General features: G+C 35.6%; 3 protein-coding genes across 4 annotated transcripts; 2 read left to right on the top strand and 1 right to left on the bottom strand.

The window, feature by feature from the left end:
• The first annotated feature begins 73 nt into the window (after positions 1-73).
• On the top strand, positions 74-2,548 carry LOC123309026 (probable asparagine--tRNA ligase, mitochondrial). Its single transcript, XM_044891874.1, has 3 exons — positions 74-388; positions 550-1,584; positions 2,240-2,548. The coding sequence occupies exons 1-3, from the start codon at positions 263-265 to the stop codon at positions 2,498-2,500; spliced, it is 1,422 nt and encodes a 473-aa protein (XP_044747809.1). The 5' UTR covers positions 74-262; the 3' UTR covers positions 2,501-2,548.
• Positions 2,549-3,909: 1,361 nt separating this feature from the next.
• Positions 3,910-20,727, bottom strand: LOC123308987. 2 transcript variants are annotated; one of them, XM_044891819.1, is made up of 13 exons: positions 20,559-20,727; positions 20,288-20,474; positions 16,611-16,736; positions 16,222-16,404; positions 15,919-16,140; positions 15,707-15,841; positions 13,863-14,613; positions 13,151-13,310; positions 11,388-13,021; positions 10,505-11,047; positions 9,931-10,160; positions 7,581-8,031; positions 3,910-4,542 (listed from the first exon to the last, which is right to left on the bottom strand). In XM_044891819.1, exons 2-13 carry the CDS (start codon positions 20,438-20,440, stop codon positions 4,118-4,120), a joined length of 5,013 nt encoding a protein of 1,670 aa, XP_044747754.1. In that variant the 5' UTR covers positions 20,441-20,474; positions 20,559-20,727; the 3' UTR covers positions 3,910-4,117. The 2 variants fall into 2 exon arrangements, with proteins under 2 accessions (XP_044747754.1, XP_044747755.1); XM_044891820.1 differs by lacking the exon at positions 15,707-15,841.
• Positions 20,728-20,935: 208 nt separating this feature from the next.
• LOC123309075 (breast cancer metastasis-suppressor 1-like protein) lies at positions 20,936-21,906 on the top strand. The gene has a single exon (XM_044891945.1). The coding sequence runs from the start codon at positions 21,217-21,219 to the stop codon at positions 21,895-21,897; it is 681 nt and encodes a 226-aa protein (XP_044747880.1). The 5' UTR covers positions 20,936-21,216; the 3' UTR covers positions 21,898-21,906.
• The last annotated feature ends 332 nt before the right edge of the window (positions 21,907-22,238 follow it).

Here is a 22,238-nt window from a genome sequence, read left to right as displayed (position 1 = left end):
ATGGAACGAAAAGACAATCAAAGAAGAATAATAATAAATAAAGACAAATATTCATTTAATATGTTTCGTTCGTGTACTGTATATTTTCGAAGTAGATACTCTAATAAAAAAGTACAAACAATTTACCTTCCAAAGGTAGAGCAGAGACCATCACAGGATTGAGACAATTTTCAAAATCAAGGTTTTTTCTATGCTTAGTTTGAAACTTTATTAACCTAAAAAACAGTACACCTTTTTATTTAAAAAAATTATACCAAGCAAAATGGTTTTTCATCAGATTTTAAATCGAATCAGTAAAAATTCTACATGTCTGTATACATCCCTAAGAAAGTACAATATTTTGAAACTTCTGAAAGAACCTGAGATAGGAAATCAAGTAGAAATGAAGGTATTGATGAAATATTTTGATGCACTTATATCAGGCATATTTCTGTTACAATTGGGATAAATTTATATATTATTCAATCCAAGCTGAGAGACGATATAAATTAGAAGTGGCTTGCCAAATAGGAATGAACATCTATGATAAATGCTTTCACTTGTTTGTAGGGTTGGATTGCAAATGTTCGTAAACAGAAACAACAAATTTTTTTAGATTTGAATGATGGGTCAACGCCTGAAAAATTGCAAGTTGTTGTACCTTCTAATTTGAATATCAATATCAAAGACTTACTTCCAGGATCTTCTGTCACATTGCTAGGGTGCTTAACATTATCACCAAAAGGAAGTGTTGAGTTATTTGCCAAAGATCTTAAAATCCTTTCAAAATGTAGTACAGAAGAAGGTTATCCTTTTGCTCCAAGAAAACAATACCCACCAGAATATTTGAGGCAGTATTTTCATTTGAGACCAAAGACAAGAAAATTTTCCTCTCTTCTACGAGTAAGAAGTGCAGCAACATTTGCTTTTCATTCAGAATTTAGGGAAGAAGGTTTTATAAATGTCCATACCCCTATTTTAACATCTAATGATTGTGAAGGTGCTGGTGAAGCATTTAAAGTCATTCCAGACAATGAAGACTTATTGAAAAAAATGGCTAAACCGAAAACACCAAATGATGAGATTTTTTTTGATGGAAAATCATATTTAACAGTTTCTGGACAGCTTCATTTAGAAGCAATTGCAAATGGACTAGGCAAGGTTTACACTTTTGGTCCAACATTCAGGGCAGAAAATTCTAAATCTAGATTACACCTATCTGAATTCTATATGATAGAAGCTGAGATTCCATTTTTGCAAGAAATAAAACCCCTTATGAATTCAGTGGAAAGTTTGATTAAAAAAGTCACTAGTACATTGTTGGAGAATAATCTTGTGGATTTGCATGCATGCCAAGACCTACAGAAAGATGAATTGGATTGGATAAATAAAGAATTTCCTGTACTTAGTTATGAAGAAGCATTGAAAATTATTGAGGATCATTCTTCTGACTTTCAAGAAACTGTAGATAAGACAAAGGGTTTCAAAAAAGAGCACGAGATATTTCTAGTTAAACACTTGGGTAATGTACCAACTTTCATCATTGATTGGCCTAAAGACAGTAAACCCTTTTATATGAAAGAAAAAAATGGTGATGCTTCAAAAGTGAGTATATTTTATGGAAATGTTTTTATATATGGGTGTTTCACGCAAAGTGCCCACTAGAAGTATCTAGAGAACCCAAAATTTTTTTCTGAACATTATGATGAATAGCTAGGATCTATTCAACTTAACTCGGTGGTATTTCCAGGTATACTAGAAGTTGAGCCAAAAGTTATTTCATATGAAATATCCACTGTTGTATTACATTTTTGGATTCTCTACAAAATTTTAACTAAAGATTATTTGAACTTCCTCAAACCCAAATCTCAAATTCTAGTGATATTACTTCAATTGTCTGAAATTTAACATGAAAATAGTCTTAAATTGATTGTTGTAACTTCTCAAAAATCTTCAGATTTTGGTATAGGGTGTGAAAGGTTGTTGAATAAAGATTTTTGTGTCCCATCTAATCTCATTTCGTTCTCTAGATACTCCTAATGGACACTTCTCTAGAAACACCCTGTAGATTAATCAGTCATAAATGATTTCTCATCTTTATGCATTTATCCTCTTCATGGGTTTGAAATTTTTAATTAGGAACAATTCATTTTATGAAAACCTATTGTGAAAAGGGTCATTATTCTTCGAATTGAGAAATAGTGATGTGTTATTTTTAAATTGGTGGACACATTGTATGATAATGAGAATGAAATTTTAGGTGTCCGCGTTTGATTTATTAGCTCCAGGGATTGGAGAAATTGTGGGTGGTAGTTTACGTGAAGAAGATCCAATAAAGTTAAAAGAGAAGATTCCTAATATTGAAAATTTGAATTGGTACTTAGAATTCAGAAAATTTGGAGGAGTACCAACTGGAGGTTTTGGTATAGGGTTTGAAAGATATCTTCAGTCTGTTCTCAAAATTGATAATATCAAGGATACAATACCATTTCCCAGATGGCCACACAACTGTTCGATGTAATTGTTAACCAAAGTTTATCTCGAAAATATAGTTCACAGATGATTCTGACTTGATATTAATAATTTACATCAACTCCAACTGTGATGCACCTGATAAGCCACTCCTGCCCTAGATGCATGTCTCTTCCAATAATCTTGAGATTCTATTTCAATTGAGTAACAGGTAGCGGGTAGAAAACCTTTGCAATCCCAGTAAAGGTAGACTCTACTTCAGGGAAGCGACCCTGCCTACGCGAGCCTTGGTTTGTCCTCATTCCTGATGGATAAATCTTGTCCTGAACCTATATGGTAGTATATACAGGGTGTTCTACCCAATGTATTCACTAGAAGTATCTAGATAACTGAAAGAGATTTTTTTGTGAAAATTTCTGGATCATTACGAATGGCCAACATAAATATTTTGGTCGAGACGGTACTTCCGATCAAACCGGAAACTGAGGCAAACTTTGCCATTTCAAATGGGACACCCTAACTTTTTGAAAATGTAATAAAATGTATCGTATTCAATTCAAATAGATCCCGGCCATTCATCTAGTTTCACGAATTATCACAAAAAAATCTCAGTCCGTTCTCCAGATACCTCTAGTGTTAGTGGAAACTTTGCGTGAAACACCCTGTATATATATACAACAAATTTGTTCCATCTCGATTTCCTATCCCTTATTTAGCGAACTATAAAGTCAACATGAAAATGAATTTCTAATCTTTGCTGGATTTCAAAGGTGTCCTGCATTGAATTTAAAATCGATTTACTCTCAACTGTTTTTTGTTGAAGGGAACTTTTCATGAGAATTCTGCAAAAAAGAAATAATTTTTCTGGCAGTAGAATTAGATTATAAATGAAAACATGCAAAGCTAATTATTAAACCTCTGTGGAATAAGCGTATTGAGAATGTTGCTAGAGCAAAACAATAAAGAGCCTTGAGGGCTTGCAGAAGTTTGGCTGGTAAAACTTGGGGGATGTAACACAAAAATGCTTATGGGGCAATAGTCTGGCATGCCAGAACAATATGAGGACTATTGATAAAATGAATATAAAGACTAGCCTGTTTTTGCATCACTGGAGATAGTGCCCATCTAGCTACAGGATTGCAAAGCAAGCATATTATAAATTTTTTAGCAGATTGCATGTTAATAATCTTTCTTGCAAATGATAATTTCATTCTTGATGTAAGAAATCAAGTTGAAGGGTATAGTTCTTGTGATATATGTGTCTTATCACAAACTACTAGGAAAAACAAGTCAAACCAAAAAATGAGTAGGATAGAAATGAGTCAAAATTATTTATTTTTCACTAATTTATTAAGCTATATCCCGTGAAATATTCACACTGTGTCAATAATACATAATGATATAATATCAAATCAAACCGCATTCTTAAACTACTTAAAAAAATTAATTATAAGACAATTATTTGAAAAAATATTTATTTCCTTCAAAATCAACAATAATTCATGTTATTCAGCGGCACAACAATTTTACTGATAGCTCAAATTTATAAAGTAATCTTCTTGAGAAAAATCAATGGACGTATTTACACAAAATTTAAATATTTATATATTTACAACTTAATTAAACAATATTTACAAGTAACCACTATACATAATTTAAAAAAAAATCACATTATTGTACACATGCCTGAAAGTTCTGAACCTTTTTGAACTTTCGGCATTTTTTTAAGCTCAACACCTTGTAGCGCGGGTTTGAGTTTCAACAAGATTGGTTCTTCACCAGGTGGCAAAGGTTGAGATGGATCAATTACACTTTCAGGTAGAGTATCACTTTCTGAAGGTAAATCTTTATTGTTGGTTTTAGGGGGTATTACAGGTAATGGTTTGTGAATATTTATTTTTATCTTTCCACAAACATTACTAACTACAGGTGTCGGCGCACTAGAGTCCATTTCCAGGTTACCATCCATGGAAGGTACAAATGCAGATTGTGTTTGGATCTGGTCCAGTTCGGGTTCTTTGGGTTCTTCAACTTCCCTTGATTTATCTTCTTCCAATGAAGTTTCAAAGGCATTGACATCCATCATGTAGCCTGCAGAAATTAATGCATATTAGTAAATGGCTAGATATTCAGATGACAATCCTTCGCTTCAAACACGTAAAAATTCAGCATCGCTCAAAGTATTAATAGAAATACTATTTCATCGAGAAAGATTCGATGGTGACCATGGTTTTAGTGTAGTTCGACCCCGTCAGAGCAACACAACCCAAACCCCGACGAAATGGAATGAATTGATTGGACCATTGTTCAATATCAGCAGCCAGTATGGTGAAGGAATATACTCCAGCAACATCTGACGTTGAGTAATCAAAATGATGGTTTAGTTTTTAATAACGAGGACATACTCGAACCGCCTTCTCAACATTCAGATTCCCACGATAATTCAACAAAGAGACAGGGCTCTAAGGCCTGTTTTCGTTCCTGTTTCGGACAGTTCCAGATCGGTTCAAAACATTCGCACGTGGATTTACTTAAACCATTGCAACTTCTGACCGATCCGTAAACGAAATCGGAAATCGAAATCTCAACTGGATCGCAGGCCCATGAAATTAATTCAGATACCTAGCAACTGCGCTGATCAAATCAACGAATGTCCCGATCTAAATCCAAATCAGTCAAATTATTAACAGAGATACCATTTTGTCGAAAAGGAGTGGATGCTGATCATGGTTTCGATCTCATTTGACCTAGTCAGAGCAACAACGCAAAATCCCGAAGGGTAAATAGATACATGCTGCCATCTTCCCTCTTAGAGTTTGAAAAGTGAATTGAGTTGGTCCTCGTTCCATGTCAGATGTCGTTAGGGAGTATTCCTGCACCACACAGGCAGCTGACATTAAATAAAGGGGCGATCAATTCATTCAATTTTCGTCGGGCTTTGAATTGTGTGGCTCTGACATACTTCTAATTATGGTGGTTCCCTAGGTCTATTCAATATACGGAGATAGGAATAAGCCATCCCGTTGCATTGAACTAAAATTCTTATTGAGTTAAATGTTCTGTTGCCCGTTGGTCTTTGAACCACGTGTCAGACTCAAACACGCGGCGCAAGATGATGTAGAAAGGAGATGCAATGAAAAATCTGAAGTACTCGGGGTCTAGAGCGCATTGGCGTAGCTATTATAAAATTAGATGATGCCGTGCAATAAATTGCACCACAGATGGTTGATTTTCACTATATGAACATTTTGTTGGCACAACTGGACAAGTGTTGGTTGTTATTAGATTGCCCACAACAAGTTGTAGATTGATCTCGATCGACAATCGCGATACCAATGCAGTTCTGTCAATTGAGCTAGACGTTGCTACTATTTTTATCGGCTTTGAACCGAAATACGCATCCTTTCTGTACCTTCTAGCTCACGTGTACGAGCACAGCCCCTATACAGGGTGTTTTCAAAGGTGAGGCTTTTTTTTGACAGAAGGTAGAACTCGTTCAACCAAAAATTGTCTACATAAAATATCCAAGATGGCTGGGATACAACCCCTACAAATTCGACAAAATTGCATTGAATTTGAAGTACGGGACTGTGGAAGGTGACTCCGGCATCGCAAAAACGAAAAAAACATAAACATATGGCAGTACCAAGTTCATCGGATTAGATGCATCAAGTCACTTTTGAGAGAATCATAATTGTTGTATCGTACGATTTAGGGTGAAAAAAATGTAGAAAATCGAGGCAGTTTCTTGAAACTGCTTATGTTAGTAATGTTGAAAAAGTGCTATGATGTTTCCCCATTTCATCCCATTTTTACGACGTTTGTTGGAATGTTCGAACAAAAAGATTGTGTTGCCCATTGTGAAAACATTCGTGAATGATTCAGGCGAATTTTATTGGTGAAGTAATATTTTTTTTTCACACTTGTGTCCTTAGTCTCTCCTGTAAGTTGGTATCGAAATGAGTTATTTAATAAAATCGTGTAACCATATAGTCGAATCGATAAGTTTTTTCCATTGCTTTGCGATAATTCAGCTAACAAACTGTCTAGGGCCGCATTAGGATATATTTCAGTAATCATTTTAAATTTTTTCTTCAATTTTGTCGATTTGAATGTTTTGTATAGGTGATTTTTGGTGGAATGCTTTATTTTGTCCAGTTCTACCTTCTGTTGAAAAAAAAGCCTCTCCTTTAAATACACCCTGTATATTCGTTCGATCTCCTAGAAGTATAAGTTTCACAAGTTCGCGTAGGGAGATGCTAGGCCCTTATTTTTTCTGATTTAAAAACTTTGTGATTAGTGTTAAGGCTTACTACTGGAATAGATGAAAAAATAAAACATTGCAAAAATATCGTATATTGGATTTTGGGAAATAATTTCAATCAGTTAAATTTTCCTGGCCAGAAATAACTCACCTCTATGATGATACATCCAGGACAATAAAATGAATGTTGCATATTCAATTGAAATTAATCTCAGTAAGAAATACCAATATATAAATATAATTTATTATTACTACAATTCTCTCTGCTCACATGCCACCAACTATGTCCATTAGACTATTTTTTAACCTTTATTTCTTCACAATCCACTAATTATTCACGTCCTTCGAATAAATCCCCATTTAGCATCATAGGCTCCCCTAATATATCTTATCAATTCTATGTCCAGTACTTTCCAAGACAAAGATTAACATTCATACTATGAGCATTTCTCCTAGGAGAACAAGAGCTTTCATTTTGCCCAAAATGAATCTTTACTTTAATCAAGAACACTATTATGAAAACGAAATAAATTCATTTGCATTTCAGTATGAAAACAAATTGATAAGATTGTATTATGATTCTTCTAGTCAAGCTTGCTTCATGACCTTTTTATTCATCATGTCTCTCTTGTTCTTAACTGATGAAGGATAATTTTTTTTTCGGTTGCACTTCATTCACAAAAAAAATAACTAAAAACGATGTGTAAATAAAAAGAATCCCCTCTTTGGTTAATAAAAAGAGGTCCCTGGAATTCTCAATTAGATCTACTACGAATTTTCAATCAGCTTTATCTCACCGACACGAAGTATTCACAACTAAATTTGAGAGATCTGTAAAAAGATGGTATAACAAATTCAAACTTACCATCATCAATTGGCTCAGACTTCACCTTTACAGGCCCGCCATTCTGCAGCATCAATAAACCTTCATTCACATCCACAAAGCCATCGTCGATAACTTCGGCCGGTTCTTTGGGTGAAGGCGAAGGTTCCGGTGGGCTGGGCTGAGAAAATTCTTCGTCGTCTTGTTTATCGTCGTCGTCGTCCAAAATGATCTGTTCTATGGTTTCTTCTTTGATGATCACATCGTCATCTTCATCCTCGTATTCCATGGGTTCCTCCTTCTTCTCGTCACTGTTTGTCAATTTGGATTCGTCGCTCTCATCCAATATCACCTCGTCGACAACTTCTTCCGTCTTTTCCGTTTCTTCATCGTCATCCAAGACGATCTCTATGCCCGGTATTTGTTCTACTTCGTTCGTGTCCTGTTTGTCCTCGATTTCGTCTTGCACGAGCGCCGCTTTCAGGAGGGATTGCTGAAAATTTTAAGTGTTATACATATCATCCTTTATGATAAAAATTAGCAGGGTAGGAGATGCACCTTTAATATACTAACTGACGAAGAAACTGCAACATCTAGAAGGAGCTGTTTAAATTTTAAATTGTTTTTGGTAAAACATAGTATACTATCAGTAAATGATAGAAATTTGGAGAAAAAAATGAAGGGTTTACAAATTTTTTTATTAAATTCGTTAATAATGTATTCGTCCACCGCGGTTATCTATACACTCCCCAACACGTCTTGGCATTGATGTAAGAAGATGGTCTATTTCTTCTTGAGGGATACTATCCCAAGCTACCTGTATTTCATGTCTCAGAGTCGCCGAAGTCCGTGGGGGCTGGGGTAAATTTCCAAGCCTTCTACCCATGATGTCCCAAACATGCTTTATGGGCGAAAGATCGGGGGATCTGGCAAAAGATTCACATGGGCCGCTTCAAAAAAGTTTGAACTAACTCTGACAACATGAGGTCGAGCATTATCTTGCTGAAATATTGGATTTTCAAGCCGGTTAAGGTAAGGGAGAACATATGACTCCACAATTTCTTGAAGGTAACGCAGCGCTGTCATGTTACCTCGAATAAAGACTAAAGGTGACCTACTTCCATGTGCAATAGCCATACTGCCTACCATAACCATAACGCCTACTGTCCGGTGTACATGACGCTCAACATCAAAATGAGGTTCACGTCTTTCTCCTCGACGTCGTCTTACCCTTCTTCAGCCATCATGTGACCCAAGGAGTATCGAGATTCATCAGAAAAGACGACCTGATGCCATTCCACATTCCAATGTTGTCGTTCTCTGCACCACTGTAATCGTTGCCGTCTTTCCGCAACCGTAAGAGGTAACACAAGATGGGGTCGATAATGCTGCAGTCCAAAAGACCTTATACGGCGGTAAACCATTCGAACAGTTACAGGATGCCCTTGTTCTCCTAACCACTTATCAACCAAAGATCGAGTTGTCGCAAATCGGTCTCTAATGGCCATAAGTCTTAGACGCCGATTTTGAACTGCATTTGTGCCCCTTCGACGTCCGGTGCCTAATCTTCTTCGATTTTGGGCATTATCAAACCACGCTTGACAACATCTCATAACAGTAGTTGGATTTCTGTTCGTACTTTCGTACGGTTAGCGATTTCTCGAAATGACAACCCGGCCTCTTTGAAATTCTCTTAGCTGGCGATAAATTCCGCGTACACGTGCTCTAGGCATTTCAACAACAAATAAACATCGACATTGGATCTCCTCGAACAGCTGGTTTGTTGTAAAATTTAAAAAATTTTCAAAAAACGACTACAATATAAGTAACAAAAAATGTTTATTCTAAAAAACCTTCACGATTTTTTTTCCAAATTTTAATCATTTACTCCTTGCTATACTATATATGTTTTACCAAAAAAAATTTTAAATTCAAACAGTTCCTGGGTGTTGCAGTTTCTTTGTCAGTTAGTATATATTGGCTTCCATGCAAAATCGAAAAAAATGCAGAAAGAGGTACAGTGAGGTCTACTAACACCTTGTTTCAAAGGTAATTGGATTTCCTTTTCAAAAATGCCGTACACTTGAACTTTTTTGTTAGTATTTCCAAAAAATAAAAAAATATTTTACTCTTTTTTTCTCCAGAAAAGGTCAAGTGTATGGCATTTTTGATAAGGCAATAGAATTACCTTCAAAACACAAGATATCACTCAACCCCCCTGTCAAATCATATAAAACGTCCCCTTACACACTACGCCTCTTTTTGCATTATTTTTGTTTTTGAATGGGGGCTGAGATACGTGGTACCTTTTCAAATTGACCCACTGTATACCGACGACGAGATACTTTTCTGTTCGATTTCGGAAAACGTTCAGAATGAAAACGAATCTCACCTGATGTTCCTCGTAGCAGATGGGATGATAAATTTTATCTTCATCTCTGACCGCGTTCTTCATATGCCATTCTTCCTTATCTTCGTGGAAGAATATTTCGAATTTATCCCCGCAAACGTCGCAAATGTCTTGTAATTCTGGGTCTGCCGTGACACTCGGCAACTCGGTTTCTTCTGCGGCTTCTTCCGCCGTGTTCTCGGCTTGCTGTTGTTGATCGAAGAAGTTTTTCTCTGCAAAAATAGAAAAAAATTTGAAAATTTTAACAACTAATTCAGAGCCGTTACTATTAACAACGAGTTCAGAAACGCTGTTTGTATATGTACTTGAAGAAATTATTAAACAAAAAATCCCGAATAATGACAATAAGCTTACTTTGAAAACACAATAAAAATCGTCCATCTGCGACACAATTGCAAAAATTGTCAAATGATGCAGACAACCAAAAAGCATACAATTAAAAGGTAAAACCTTTCCATTGTAAGAGTTTTTCGAGTATCTACAAGGTTGGCAAGCGTTTCTGGATTCGTCCATTAATTTCAAAAGATCCGATTGAATGAAATCGAAGTTGACTCACCTCTTTCATCCAGATCCTCAATTTCCTCATACTTGGTCCAATCGCTCAAAGAATAGTACCATTTTCTGCTAGAAGCAACCCTCGCGTTCTTCTTACCCTTGCGATTCTGACGGAAATGCCAGTCAAGATGCTGGCTATAATAAAGACTTTGCTCTGGGGGAAATCTCATCCCGCAACTGCTGCACTGCATACCCACATAAAGTTTTTCGTAGAGCGCCCCCTGACGTACTTTCAACTGCTCGGGTTTATCGAACGATACGGGTTTAAGGGGTGGGTGTTTCTTAGATTGTTTGAAGTTATGCCTCGTCTTCTCCCTGTGATTCTGAACGGGCGGCGTTTCCCTAGCTGGAATGGTAGCACTGGTCGTGACCATACCAGATGCCACGAGCTTTTGGAAGAGATCATTTATGTTGCTCAGATTGAAGAGATTGGTGGGGTTCGAAGCACTTTCGGGTTGCTGAGTAGGAGGGTTCGATTCGACCTGGTAGGTGTTTGACGCTTCTTCGGTTGTTGATATCACATTTGTCAAAAAGTCGAGGTTTTCTGAAAAAGAAAGACAAGTATAAAATCAGTGTTTTCTGCACACTGAATGCCCAGAGAAAGGCAAATAACGTGTTTTTCAGCAAGCTTTTCCAATGCAGGCTTTAGTCTGGGTCGCTATCAAAAATAGTGTCAGGTAATCCATCCTTGACATATCAGTATTCGAAAAATTGAGAACATTATACTTGATCAAGATAACAATCGCGTCTGTTCATCAGGTTATGTTTCGAAAATTTTGAATTTGACAACGGACACATGTGAAACATCTTTTTAAATACTTTTTTCAAAACGATGATCACATCACAATATAAATAGTGGTTTGAAAGTAAAAAAGAATACTCACGAAGATTCTGTTGTTGCAGTACGTTCTGGAATAGATTACTGGAACTGGAATTGTCTGGGGAAATATTAGGATCATAGGCTTTCATGGCCCTCTGCGGAATGGGTAAAGCGGGTTCGTTAACATCCAAGTTTTCTTCTAACGATGGGCTTGACGTCTCGTCCGCACTCTCCAATCCCTTAATCTTGATGTGTCCCAGTTTCAGCGCTTTCGGCAATACCGAGAACCTTATATAATGTCTCCTGTCTTTCAGCATGATGGGCTTCGGCAAACCACCGAACTGAACGTCGAAATTTTCATTGTTGATCAACACGCTCTTGAGTCCGGGTAGGAATTGCACTGTGTGCCGTTCCCCGTTGTAATTGAACGTTTGCACTCTGGAGTCCAGAAAGATTGGAATTATTGTCTTCGCGTCAATTATAAGCTTGATTTTTCCGGCAACTAAATCTGTACGGCTTTCTCCTATTTTGACTTGAGGAGGGGGACCGTCAAGTTTTACGGATGTTACCTTTCCGTTTAAATCTATAGTTATGCCCGGACCTCCAAAGTAACACTCGTAAGGCTTGTAGTCGATATAAATTTCCCGACTGGGGCCACCCAACCTCACTTGATGTAAACTTTCTCCTATCCTCAGTTCCCGATACGGTTCGTTGAAATTCATCATGTACATGTCGGTATCGTTGAAAATAACGCGTCTCGTACCATCTTGGAATGATATTTCACGGGGATCATCCCAGTTCATGAAAATAATAGCCACCTCATCGTAATACCGGATGTCCCTTGGCAATCCATCAATTGTGATTGTTTTGATGTCTTCCTGACTAGCCGATTCGATGATGATATCGTTAGGACCGTCTGGAGAACGTCTGTCACTTGGTTCCATCTCAGGGAAGGGAGGTCTGAACATTCCAGGACCCCATTTATTCATGGGAGGCTGCTGCATCCAGGGCCTCATGGGCGGTCTTGGGTGTGGCGCTTCCCAGTGTCTCCTACCTCTTGCCCCTCTCCAAAGTGGGACACCTCTTCTAATTTCCCTCCCGAAACGTTTGTTGAAGGCATCGTCCGGTTGAGATACCACAGGTTGTGGCAGAAGGACTCTCTCATCTTTATCACCAAAGGAAACGGAACCAGGCACTGGACTTTCCTTCCTGGATCTATTATTTTCCTCATTGAAGTCTGTATCCAGTTCATCGTCACTGATAGGTGTGAGAGATATATTGCCAGCATTTTCTTCGAAATTCTTCTGTTTAGCTTCTTTCAATTTTTGAGCCTCTATCTGAGCAATGATCTTGTTCATGAGTTGTTTCTGCTGAACTGAATTCATTCCACCTTCCTTTATCTTTTCTCCCTCCGCTTTCGATATTATGATTTTATTGGAAATGTCAGTTGAAGAAGAAACTTGACTCATCCTCAGATCTTCATCTTCTGTTCTTCGCTTCAACGGAGAATTGGATTTCTTCAGATTCGCAGCCAATTTGGCTCTAACGGTTTGGAGATCTGATTTGGGCTGTTGAGGTTCCTTTTGCGGTTCGACAACGACATCAGATGAAGAAATAATTGGAGGTGGTGGCGTGGGCGGTCTGTCTGGCGTAGGGACGGTGAACTTTCTCAAGTCCGTATCTTCATTGCCGAATAATCTGAAACGCAATTCATTAGAACGTTTCAATGGAGCATAAAAGCTGATTTTAAACAGTAGCATTTATCTGTACAGAAAAAACAGAAATATATATATACACCTATCACAATTTTTGGTTACATCAACTTACTCATCAAATATTTCAGTTCTAGTTTTCTTATTGGGAACTACTTCCAACGAATCTAAAGAAGCCCTCTTCTTTCCAATAGCTGGTGGCAATTGCCTCAAATCGACATCCATCATTGCGGCTGACGATGTAGCTGGATCTTCAGGGAGGACTTGTGGAATACCTTCAAAAAATATAATGGTTTGATGAAAAAATTCCCCAGGGTCAATATTAGTTCTCCCCTGAATTAGAAATGAAATATTTTCTCTCTTATGCTCACGTGCTTTCAACAGTAATCCCTTATCTTTTCATTGGGTCAAGTAGCGAAATTTTTAAATTCTCACATTACGTATTTCGTACAGGGGGGTTCGATATTAAAGGTACGTTTTCAAGTTCAGATTGGGGATGAAAATTTATATGTATATCGAACATTCTTTTATGACGAGAACGTCGCAAAGTTATTTCGTGTATACAAGTCTCTTAGAAGAATGTTTGTAATACATATAACATGTTATTCCCAATCTGGACTCAACAAGTTCACGATGCTATAACTGTAACCAACACAAAACACACCTTGGGGCATTCCCTCATTCATCAATTTTTTGATACAGAATTAATAATAATAATAATAAACGCATGGTGTTGACCAAATGGCCATCAACAGTATTAGTCCAACAGCCAGGTAAATTTACAATAACCGAATACAGAATTATTAAAATCAAAAGTTGAATCTTACTTGTTTCCGATGCTGATGCAAGTCTGAGTTGCTTCTCGGGAGGGCCATTCAATCTAAGATCAATATCTTGCGATGATATCTCTGGACTGAACTGAGGGGATCGGTTTCTTCTCACGTAGTTCCTATTCTTACTATTCTTCACATCTTTGAAGACAGGCAGAGCGGTATCACTTTTCGAGATCTTGGCTTCTCTCGCCGATCTGAATAATTTGGATTTCGGAGACGTCACTTCCTTTCTACTGCTGCGGCTAGATTGGCTCTTTGAAGGGGATGATTTATCTGATTTGGACTTTTTAGGAGAATCAAGGGATGCATTAGAAGTACTTTTAGAAGATAGTTTTGGATCATCCGACTGATTTTTAAGGCGAGATGATCTAGTTTGGTTTCGGTCAGATTTTGATTTGGGTGAGAGTTTGGATTTGGGTTTATTCACATCAGTGAATTTTTGGGGTGGGGCGTTATCAATATTTTTTAGTCGAGGATCTTTTTGAATGTCTCGAACACTTGTTTTACTGTTAACAATTTTATTTGATGTTTCTGAATTGTTTTTATTTTCTATTTGAACATTGGTATTAGCAGTATTAAGAGTTTGTTTCTCTTGCATCTGTTGATTCTGCTGTTGCCTCAGTAGTCTTGGATCTCTTATGGGTCGGTTAATAGCAGCAGCTACCAGGGCACTATTTGCAGGCTGTATTTTAGGACCACTATTGGCCGTTTGAAATTGCATTCTTTGGTTTTTCGTGCCTGAAACCTGCAATAAATGTTTGATGTTTATTCAGAAATAAAATTTTCTAACTTGGAAAAATAATTCTACCATTTGTTCAACATCAGTGTTGCATATATCAAGAAATATTATCATTATGTAAAAGACAATTTTTCCATTATCCTTTGGACAAAAATGAAATATCTCCGAAAATTTTTCCCTGAGAATCTTAATTCGAAAACTTAAAAATAAATACGGGGATTTAAAATTTTTTGGGCTTCGTTTCTATTTCACCTTTTGGCAACATGGACTACAAATAATAAAGAACAACAGATTGGTAACGTTGATTAGATAAACGAAGATGTCTACATCATAATCACCAGCTGCTATTTCCTAAAATAGACTTGTGCCAGTTGCAAGAAAGCCCAATGAAATTTTAAATCTCCATTATTCCTATTCCCTTTAAATATTGGTTTTGAATTTTAATGGGGCATTAAATCTTAAAGGAGGTTCCTGCAACTGTGCATTATTTGACACTTGTGAGTGCCCAAAATCGTTGAATCTCATTCAGGAGGGGTCAATCCTCTCTGTTCATATCTAAAGGTGCTTACACTGCCTACAGATTACTCTGATGTGAGGTGGGCAACGTCATAATACGCGTGATTCAAAAATCTAGCATAGGTTTTTGCGTCAGAACAATTTGAAAGCTCCCTCGCAAAATCGTATGCTAGATTTTTGAATCATGCGCATTATGACGTGGTCCCACGTCACGTCAGAGTAACCTGTAGTGGGCACCTTTAGAGTGGCGTTCAGAATCATCGTCCGATGTGCATTCTGATCACAACCAAGAAGAGAATACAATTCAAGAGGCACCGTTGCCACTTTGTGCACGAGAATATAAGATTTTTAAAAATCGAAACCCCATAATTGAAATATGAGGCTGGGTAGTTTCTGCAGCGAATTTGAAAAATTCATCAATGAAATTCACAATTATCAAGTTTAAAGAATTTGCAGTAATAAGGAGGAGAATCTCCAGCGTAGTGTAGGTGTATAGATGCTTGCCAAAAAAATTTCAATTCTACAATTTTCATAAAAATTGTGTAGTCAAAAAATCTTATGCAAAATGACTTCAAGTACTCACATTGTTAAACGATGACTTTGAAGTATCTAAGTTTGGTATTTTTGAAGGCATACTAATTTGGACATTGTCTGCGACTGTCCTTAAATTACTAGGAGAAAGAAGCTGTTTCGCCACTTCTGGTTTCAACAGAACATTCTGCAATGAGGAAAGAAATTGCAATTTCTCTTCATCAAACAGAATGCCATAAAGAATGTATGTGTGAATGTACTTACTTGAGGTAGGATTGTTGATGCTCCTGGAACAGTATTTGCACTTATTTGCTCCCTCAGCCGAACTTTCGTTTGTAATAATTCCAATTCCAACTTCTTTTGCTGTAATTCCAGAAGTTCTTTCTGTTTCTGAATTAACTGCTGCTGCATATCCAGAGTAGTAGGATTTGTATTTGCGGGAATATTGGGTATCACTGGGGATGAGCTTTGATTTGGATTTGCACCCTAAAATATTCATTACTTAAAAAATCACTTCTAACAGAATTTCGATATTGCAATAGTAAGATTTCATGAATAGAAACATACCGAAGTATTCTTCAAAAATTTAGGATTGAGGTGAATACAATTTTTTGGTACTGGAGCTGTAACTGGCCAAGCAGGATCTAAAACTCTTATCTGCACGTCAATAGCATACAGCTTTTTTGGAGAGAAAACTTCATTCCATGTTTGTCGCAATTTGAACATTTCAGCTCGCGTCTTCTCATCCACCTGAATGACAAAGAAAAATTAATTGACCTTAAGATACACAGTTTTATGTAACATTAATAACTGATTGGAATGTAGTTTGAATTTACACTTCAAAAAATTTTAAATTATTGATTCCAACATGAATTCAATCAAAACAAAATTAGAAAATTTCAATTTGTTCTGAAGCTTAGGTCTAAAATGAAAATTTACATTTCAAAAATACTCACCACTCTGAATACGTTGCAAAATGTAGCAACAATATTACGACTAAATAATTCGTTGTAAGGGCCTCCAACATTCTTGACGATGCAATCGATGAGATAGAGAACGGGTAATTTCACATCAGTTTTCACCTAAAGTCACAAATAAACCACACTGTAGTAGCAAACACTTTGGGGTGTCGCCAATCTCTTAAATCACTAATTCACTAGCTATACAAGGCAGACCAAGTTCAGGCAGAAACTGTGTAAGTACTTTCAAATAATGGGTGATGTTTTTATAATGAACTGTACAGTGAAATAGTTGGAACTTATGCTTCAAAATGAATTTATTGAATAAAACTCAGCACTGTTTAGAAAGAGTTTACTTCAGAATTGAAGATTCATTAACCACTTCAATTATAAAGCCAATTTTTTCTTCAGGTTTTGAGGTAAAACAAAAATTCAATTCCAACTATTTATCAGTTTTAATATTGAGTCTGCCTGCTGATAGTTCAAGTATTTCAAATTGGGAACAAAAATAAAACAAACAAGTTAGTCAATTGCAGATAAAAATCTATCAGAACATTCTCAACTGTTTCAGTATATTGCAATTGTTCAATACTACACAAATACTATGGTTAAAGTGGATCATGGAAGATTTGAATGATAAGGACAGAAAACCACAAGATGGAACATATTCAACTATTACTACTCCTTTCCTTCGAATGGTTCTTCAAGATCTTACAGATGAGGTAGCACACTGTCCCAAGACATCTGATGACTTGAAGCTTAACACCAAACACAAATGTATGCTATAATAAAAATGAATACTTAAATCCTGTGAGGCTCGGCTACAGTTTCATTAAACTGAAATACAAAATAGTAATGAAGAGTTACTTGATATACCTGCAAAAATAATTTGTACTTCAAGGTTAAATACTTACAGATTAATAATTGTATCCAATACAAAAACAACAGAGCTAAAAATTTATATAGTACAAACCATCCAGTGTCAGACCTACGGAAACCTTCCAAAGCAACATGGCCATTTGTTTTACGAGTATAGAACCTCACTACAGTTTAATTAATATGCTGTATTCCAGAAGACTAAAAGGTTCAATTGTTTCTCTTAAACTCATGAGCCTTTTATTCAGATCAGTTAGTCACAGTGATTGACTTCTATGTAAAATGGTGAAACATATATCAGTTAAGATTGCAAGAGCATGTGTAGTCCATAAGCACAAAGAGCTTCATACGATAACTTTCTCAGGAAGAAAATAAGAATATTGCATCTACATACTTTTTTCTAAATGTAGAATATAAGTTTGTTAATTAAACTTATCAATTAGGTAAGTTACAAAGAGGCCTAAGAAAATATCCTCCATGAATTGTATGACTTCACCGATTGATAATATCATTATAATAAAACTACATTTCTTTTTTTCAATTTTATTCAGCAAACATACACATATTAATATACCATACAAATGGATCCTGGAGAGGTGTATCGGAGCACTAAGAAATGACTGAAAGAGAATCTAAATAATTATCTCCAGTCATTAAAAAAAAAATAGGAAGTACTTAAAATCTTTTTTCATTGTGAAGGAGCATATATGTATATATGCCACAAACTATGAAAACTCTTTCATACTCAAGCAGGGTACTACTCAACCTTCGCTATTGTCTAACCTGATAAACTGAAACAATTGTTAGAACTGTACAGAAACCATGAAAACAATTTTATGGTATATACATATATATATTGTCCTCTCACTACATGGTGAAAGAGAATAAACGTCAATCAAATGTATATCTCATTTCCAATGAGTAATACATACTAATGGGGAATTCTCCTTCAGACAAACATGAAGTATATATTTTAAATGATATATATATATATATATCTTCAAAACTTCGCATTTCAAACAAATAATTTTGACCTTTTTTCTGAAAAATTCATTACTTAAAAAAAAAAATAAATGAGGATTGTAAATAAAGGGCTTTCTTTCTATTTTACCTTTTGACAATATCAACTACAGATTAGATAGGTTGAGTAGATAAAGGAAGATGGCTTCTAGAAAATCACCAGTTGTTATTGAATGAACAAGACATAACATAATTCTTTGGCAGCTGTAAATACTCAAAGTAGTTACATCTCATTTAGAAGTCAATACTCTGTCTTAGGACCAGTTCACACACAGAAGAGAACTGAATAAGAGGAGTGAGAAACAAAGTTGAAATACCATATTTGAAATATGAATTAAGACAGTTTCTGCAGAGAACTTGAAAATTTATGAATGAATCTCACAATAATTAAGTTTAAACTTGCATTTGGGGTAATAACACAAATGGAGAATTCCCCATGGATTATATTAGAAATTGTCAAACTAACAAACATGTGTCTGAATAAATTTCAGATTTCAAAGTTGTACTTTTAATTTGCTTAGAATTCATCACCAACATATCAGAAATCCCCATAATATGCAATCATTGTTTATTTCGTTAAATTTTATATTTGCATGAATAGTGATAATTTAACTTTAATGAATGCAAGTGCTTAGAAAATTTGGGGAAAACGCTCTCATTAATTCATAAAAATTGAACCCTTCGATTTTTAGAAAGGCTATATATATACACCAACAGTTTTGTGCCTTCCATACCTTCCACAATTACCAATATCAGCATGGTATGAAATTACCTGAATTCTATGTTGTTCAATATTCCCGCATATGAATTTTGATATTATTGTTATTGTAGGTGAAAGTGGTATTATTTCAACAGTTATTAATTAAAAAAATGAAGATTCAAAATATGAAATGAAATTGCCAAACAGATGGATACAGGGAACAACTTCAGAAGATTCCAATTGAAAATAATATGAAGAAATTCATATAACACGAAACTTAATCAGCCAGGTAATATGTCAATGAAGAAGCCACCAAAGTTTCATAAAAGAAATTAGCTAAGCAAACCCTTCAGGAAGTAGCACCTTGACACTTCCCAATGATGTGTTTATGTAGCCTTCTTAAGAACTAACCCTTTAACATTAGTGAAATAATGAGAGAGTTTATACGACTTTTCCTAAGAACTAAAACTCAAGAATTATTACTACAAATTTCGTGAACTCTAAACTTAGAACTAAGATAAAAAAAAAAGAAAGTGCATGCAATGCATAAAAATACATGCTGAACACTTACGAAGAAACCATTATCCACCAATACACTAAATTATAAACAAAGAGTAGTACTTTGAAATAAGCATATTTTTTTCATTGAGAATCCTTTTCCTTCAATACCAAAGGAAGCTAGGTGAATACTACAAAATTTTTAGGTTGATTCTTTAGTACTTATTTTGTGCACTAAGTTCTTGGGAAAAAGCTGCAACTTTTACTTATAACCATGATGAATTCGTTCAAGTTCTATTGAAAACAATTAAGCTTTTGGAGAATTCACAAATTTGTAATTTTGACAATTTCAACCTGACGTCATCTTATTTAAAATTAGTATTTCATTATTATACTATTTCTCTCTGGATATTCTCTGCACCATGTATATGAGTTGGATAAATCGTTTACTTATCTCAGTTCCTGCATGGCCTTGGTATGTATAATAATGTAAGAACATTCAATACACAATATTGAGTGTATTGAATGACCTGACATTTGCATTCATCAAAAATAAATTAAAAAAAGTAACAATTGTAACCTTAGCGAGATGATCTTCCACCACATCTACGATTTCAGCTGCATGAGCAACGTTTTCGTCAGCAAGCATGGTTAACATATTGATGAGAGGTTTGCTGTTGAACGTGAGGTCCGCGAGACTTGATACGTACGCCTTAACATCCTCACTCACCATTTTGATTTGCGATTTATATACAGATTATAGCTATCTGCAAAAAAAATTGAAATGAATACGCATGAGATTACACCATATTTAAATGAATAATTCGGATATAATTGCAGCCATGTCTCACCTTATACTAATATCACAGATTATGGTAATGGACTCAACACATTGAAATAAAATGTTTACTGATCACTTCAATGTAGAGTTTATGATTTAGAGTTCACAATCAAGTTTCACTTAAACAAATATGGCGACTTAACACTTGTAATCATGACATCTCAACTGATTCAACTGAGACTGACAGCTTTGTCAAAGTAAAAACCACAGAATCACACAGAATCAGAGACAGAATCATAATTTCCATAGAATCAGATTTAAATTTCCATCGAAATTTGTTCTTCTTTCATTAGTTACACTGAATCAGAAGCACAGAGATCAGAAGCAAAGAGGAACCTCTTTGTCAGAAGTCTGTTTGTTCCACAGAATCAAGAGAGTTAATCTTTGACTTTGACAGAACACATATGATTTACATTTACATTATGGTTTGTTCATGTTTTACGTCCAAAAAAGCACTTAATAGTGATAAGCGATATAAACAGAAATAACTTTCTTTTGGTCTGTAATACCAAAGATTAACCTCTTTGGTAATACACTTATCAGAACATGAAAAGGTTTGATGTCCAAACACTGGAACATAACCATAAAACACCTAAGCTGGAAGATATAAATAAAAGTACTCCCCAGAGTTGAAATTTTTGGTGAACTTATATTTCCACTTTATTATTATGAAGGCCAACAACGCCAACGATCTTAGTGATGGAGAGGTCTCTGATCCAGAATCTAATCATTCGAATTCAAGTAGAGACGATGGAGGAAGAGAATCTAGTGAAGATGTTGGTGATTCGAGTGATAGTTCCGAAATGGACGAAAGTGAATGTGAAGGTAAAAGATCACGGCTATCCCAACATGTCCAGGATTTGGAAAGCCAATTCACTCATCTACGAGAGCAGTTATACCAAGAACGTCTAGCTCAAGTTGAACACCAACTTGTTGAAGTTAAGGCTGGAAGATCACCAGATTATCTGAATCCATTGGAAGAATTACAGAAAAATATGAGTATAAGAATTGAAGTGGCAGGAATTCTACGACAATACAAAATTCAAAATGTAAAAAATCAGTTTGAAGCTGAAGAACAAGCAGCTGAACAGAACTTTGAAAGTGAAAAGGGCTTAGCATATGATTTCTTCTTTTCGGAATTAATGGACACAATCCGGAGCTTAGAAGAAGATAGACATAACTGTGAGCTAAGTTGGGGTGAAGGTGGTGAGTGGTGTTCAAGGCCTAGATCTAGATCGCGAAAGAAGGCAGTTACAGTTTCTGGACCTTATATTGTTTATATGTTGAAACCCCAAGATATAATGGAGGACTGGACATTAATTAGAAAAGCTATTAAACGTACAGCATAAGGTTTTAAATTGTTCTATTATTTTATCAAATGCCCTAATTATTGATGTTATTCAAACCAGTTTAATCACTGATGGTTTGAATTGTGTCTCATCAAGAGCCATTATGGATTGTTCATTCATGGAAGTTAATGTACTTTTCATCACTCAAAACCTAACATTTCGAACCAGTGGAAAACCATCTCATCAAATAAGTCATTATCTCAATATAACATACAAAACAAAAAAATTATGCGAATGATCATAGTAGATTAGTTGATACTTTTTGAAATTTCACATAAGCATATTTTAATTGTTTCTTGTATGTTTTGAAAATTAAGCTTGGGTTCTTTTAATAACAAGAA

Source organism: Coccinella septempunctata, chromosome 3, assembly GCF_907165205.1.
Source record: "Coccinella septempunctata chromosome 3, icCocSept1.1, whole genome shotgun sequence".
Lineage (NCBI taxonomy): Eukaryota > Metazoa > Arthropoda > Insecta > Coleoptera > Coccinellidae > Coccinella > Coccinella septempunctata.
Note: the sequence above shows the minus strand (reverse complement) of the source record. Positions and strands in the feature narration are given on the sequence as shown.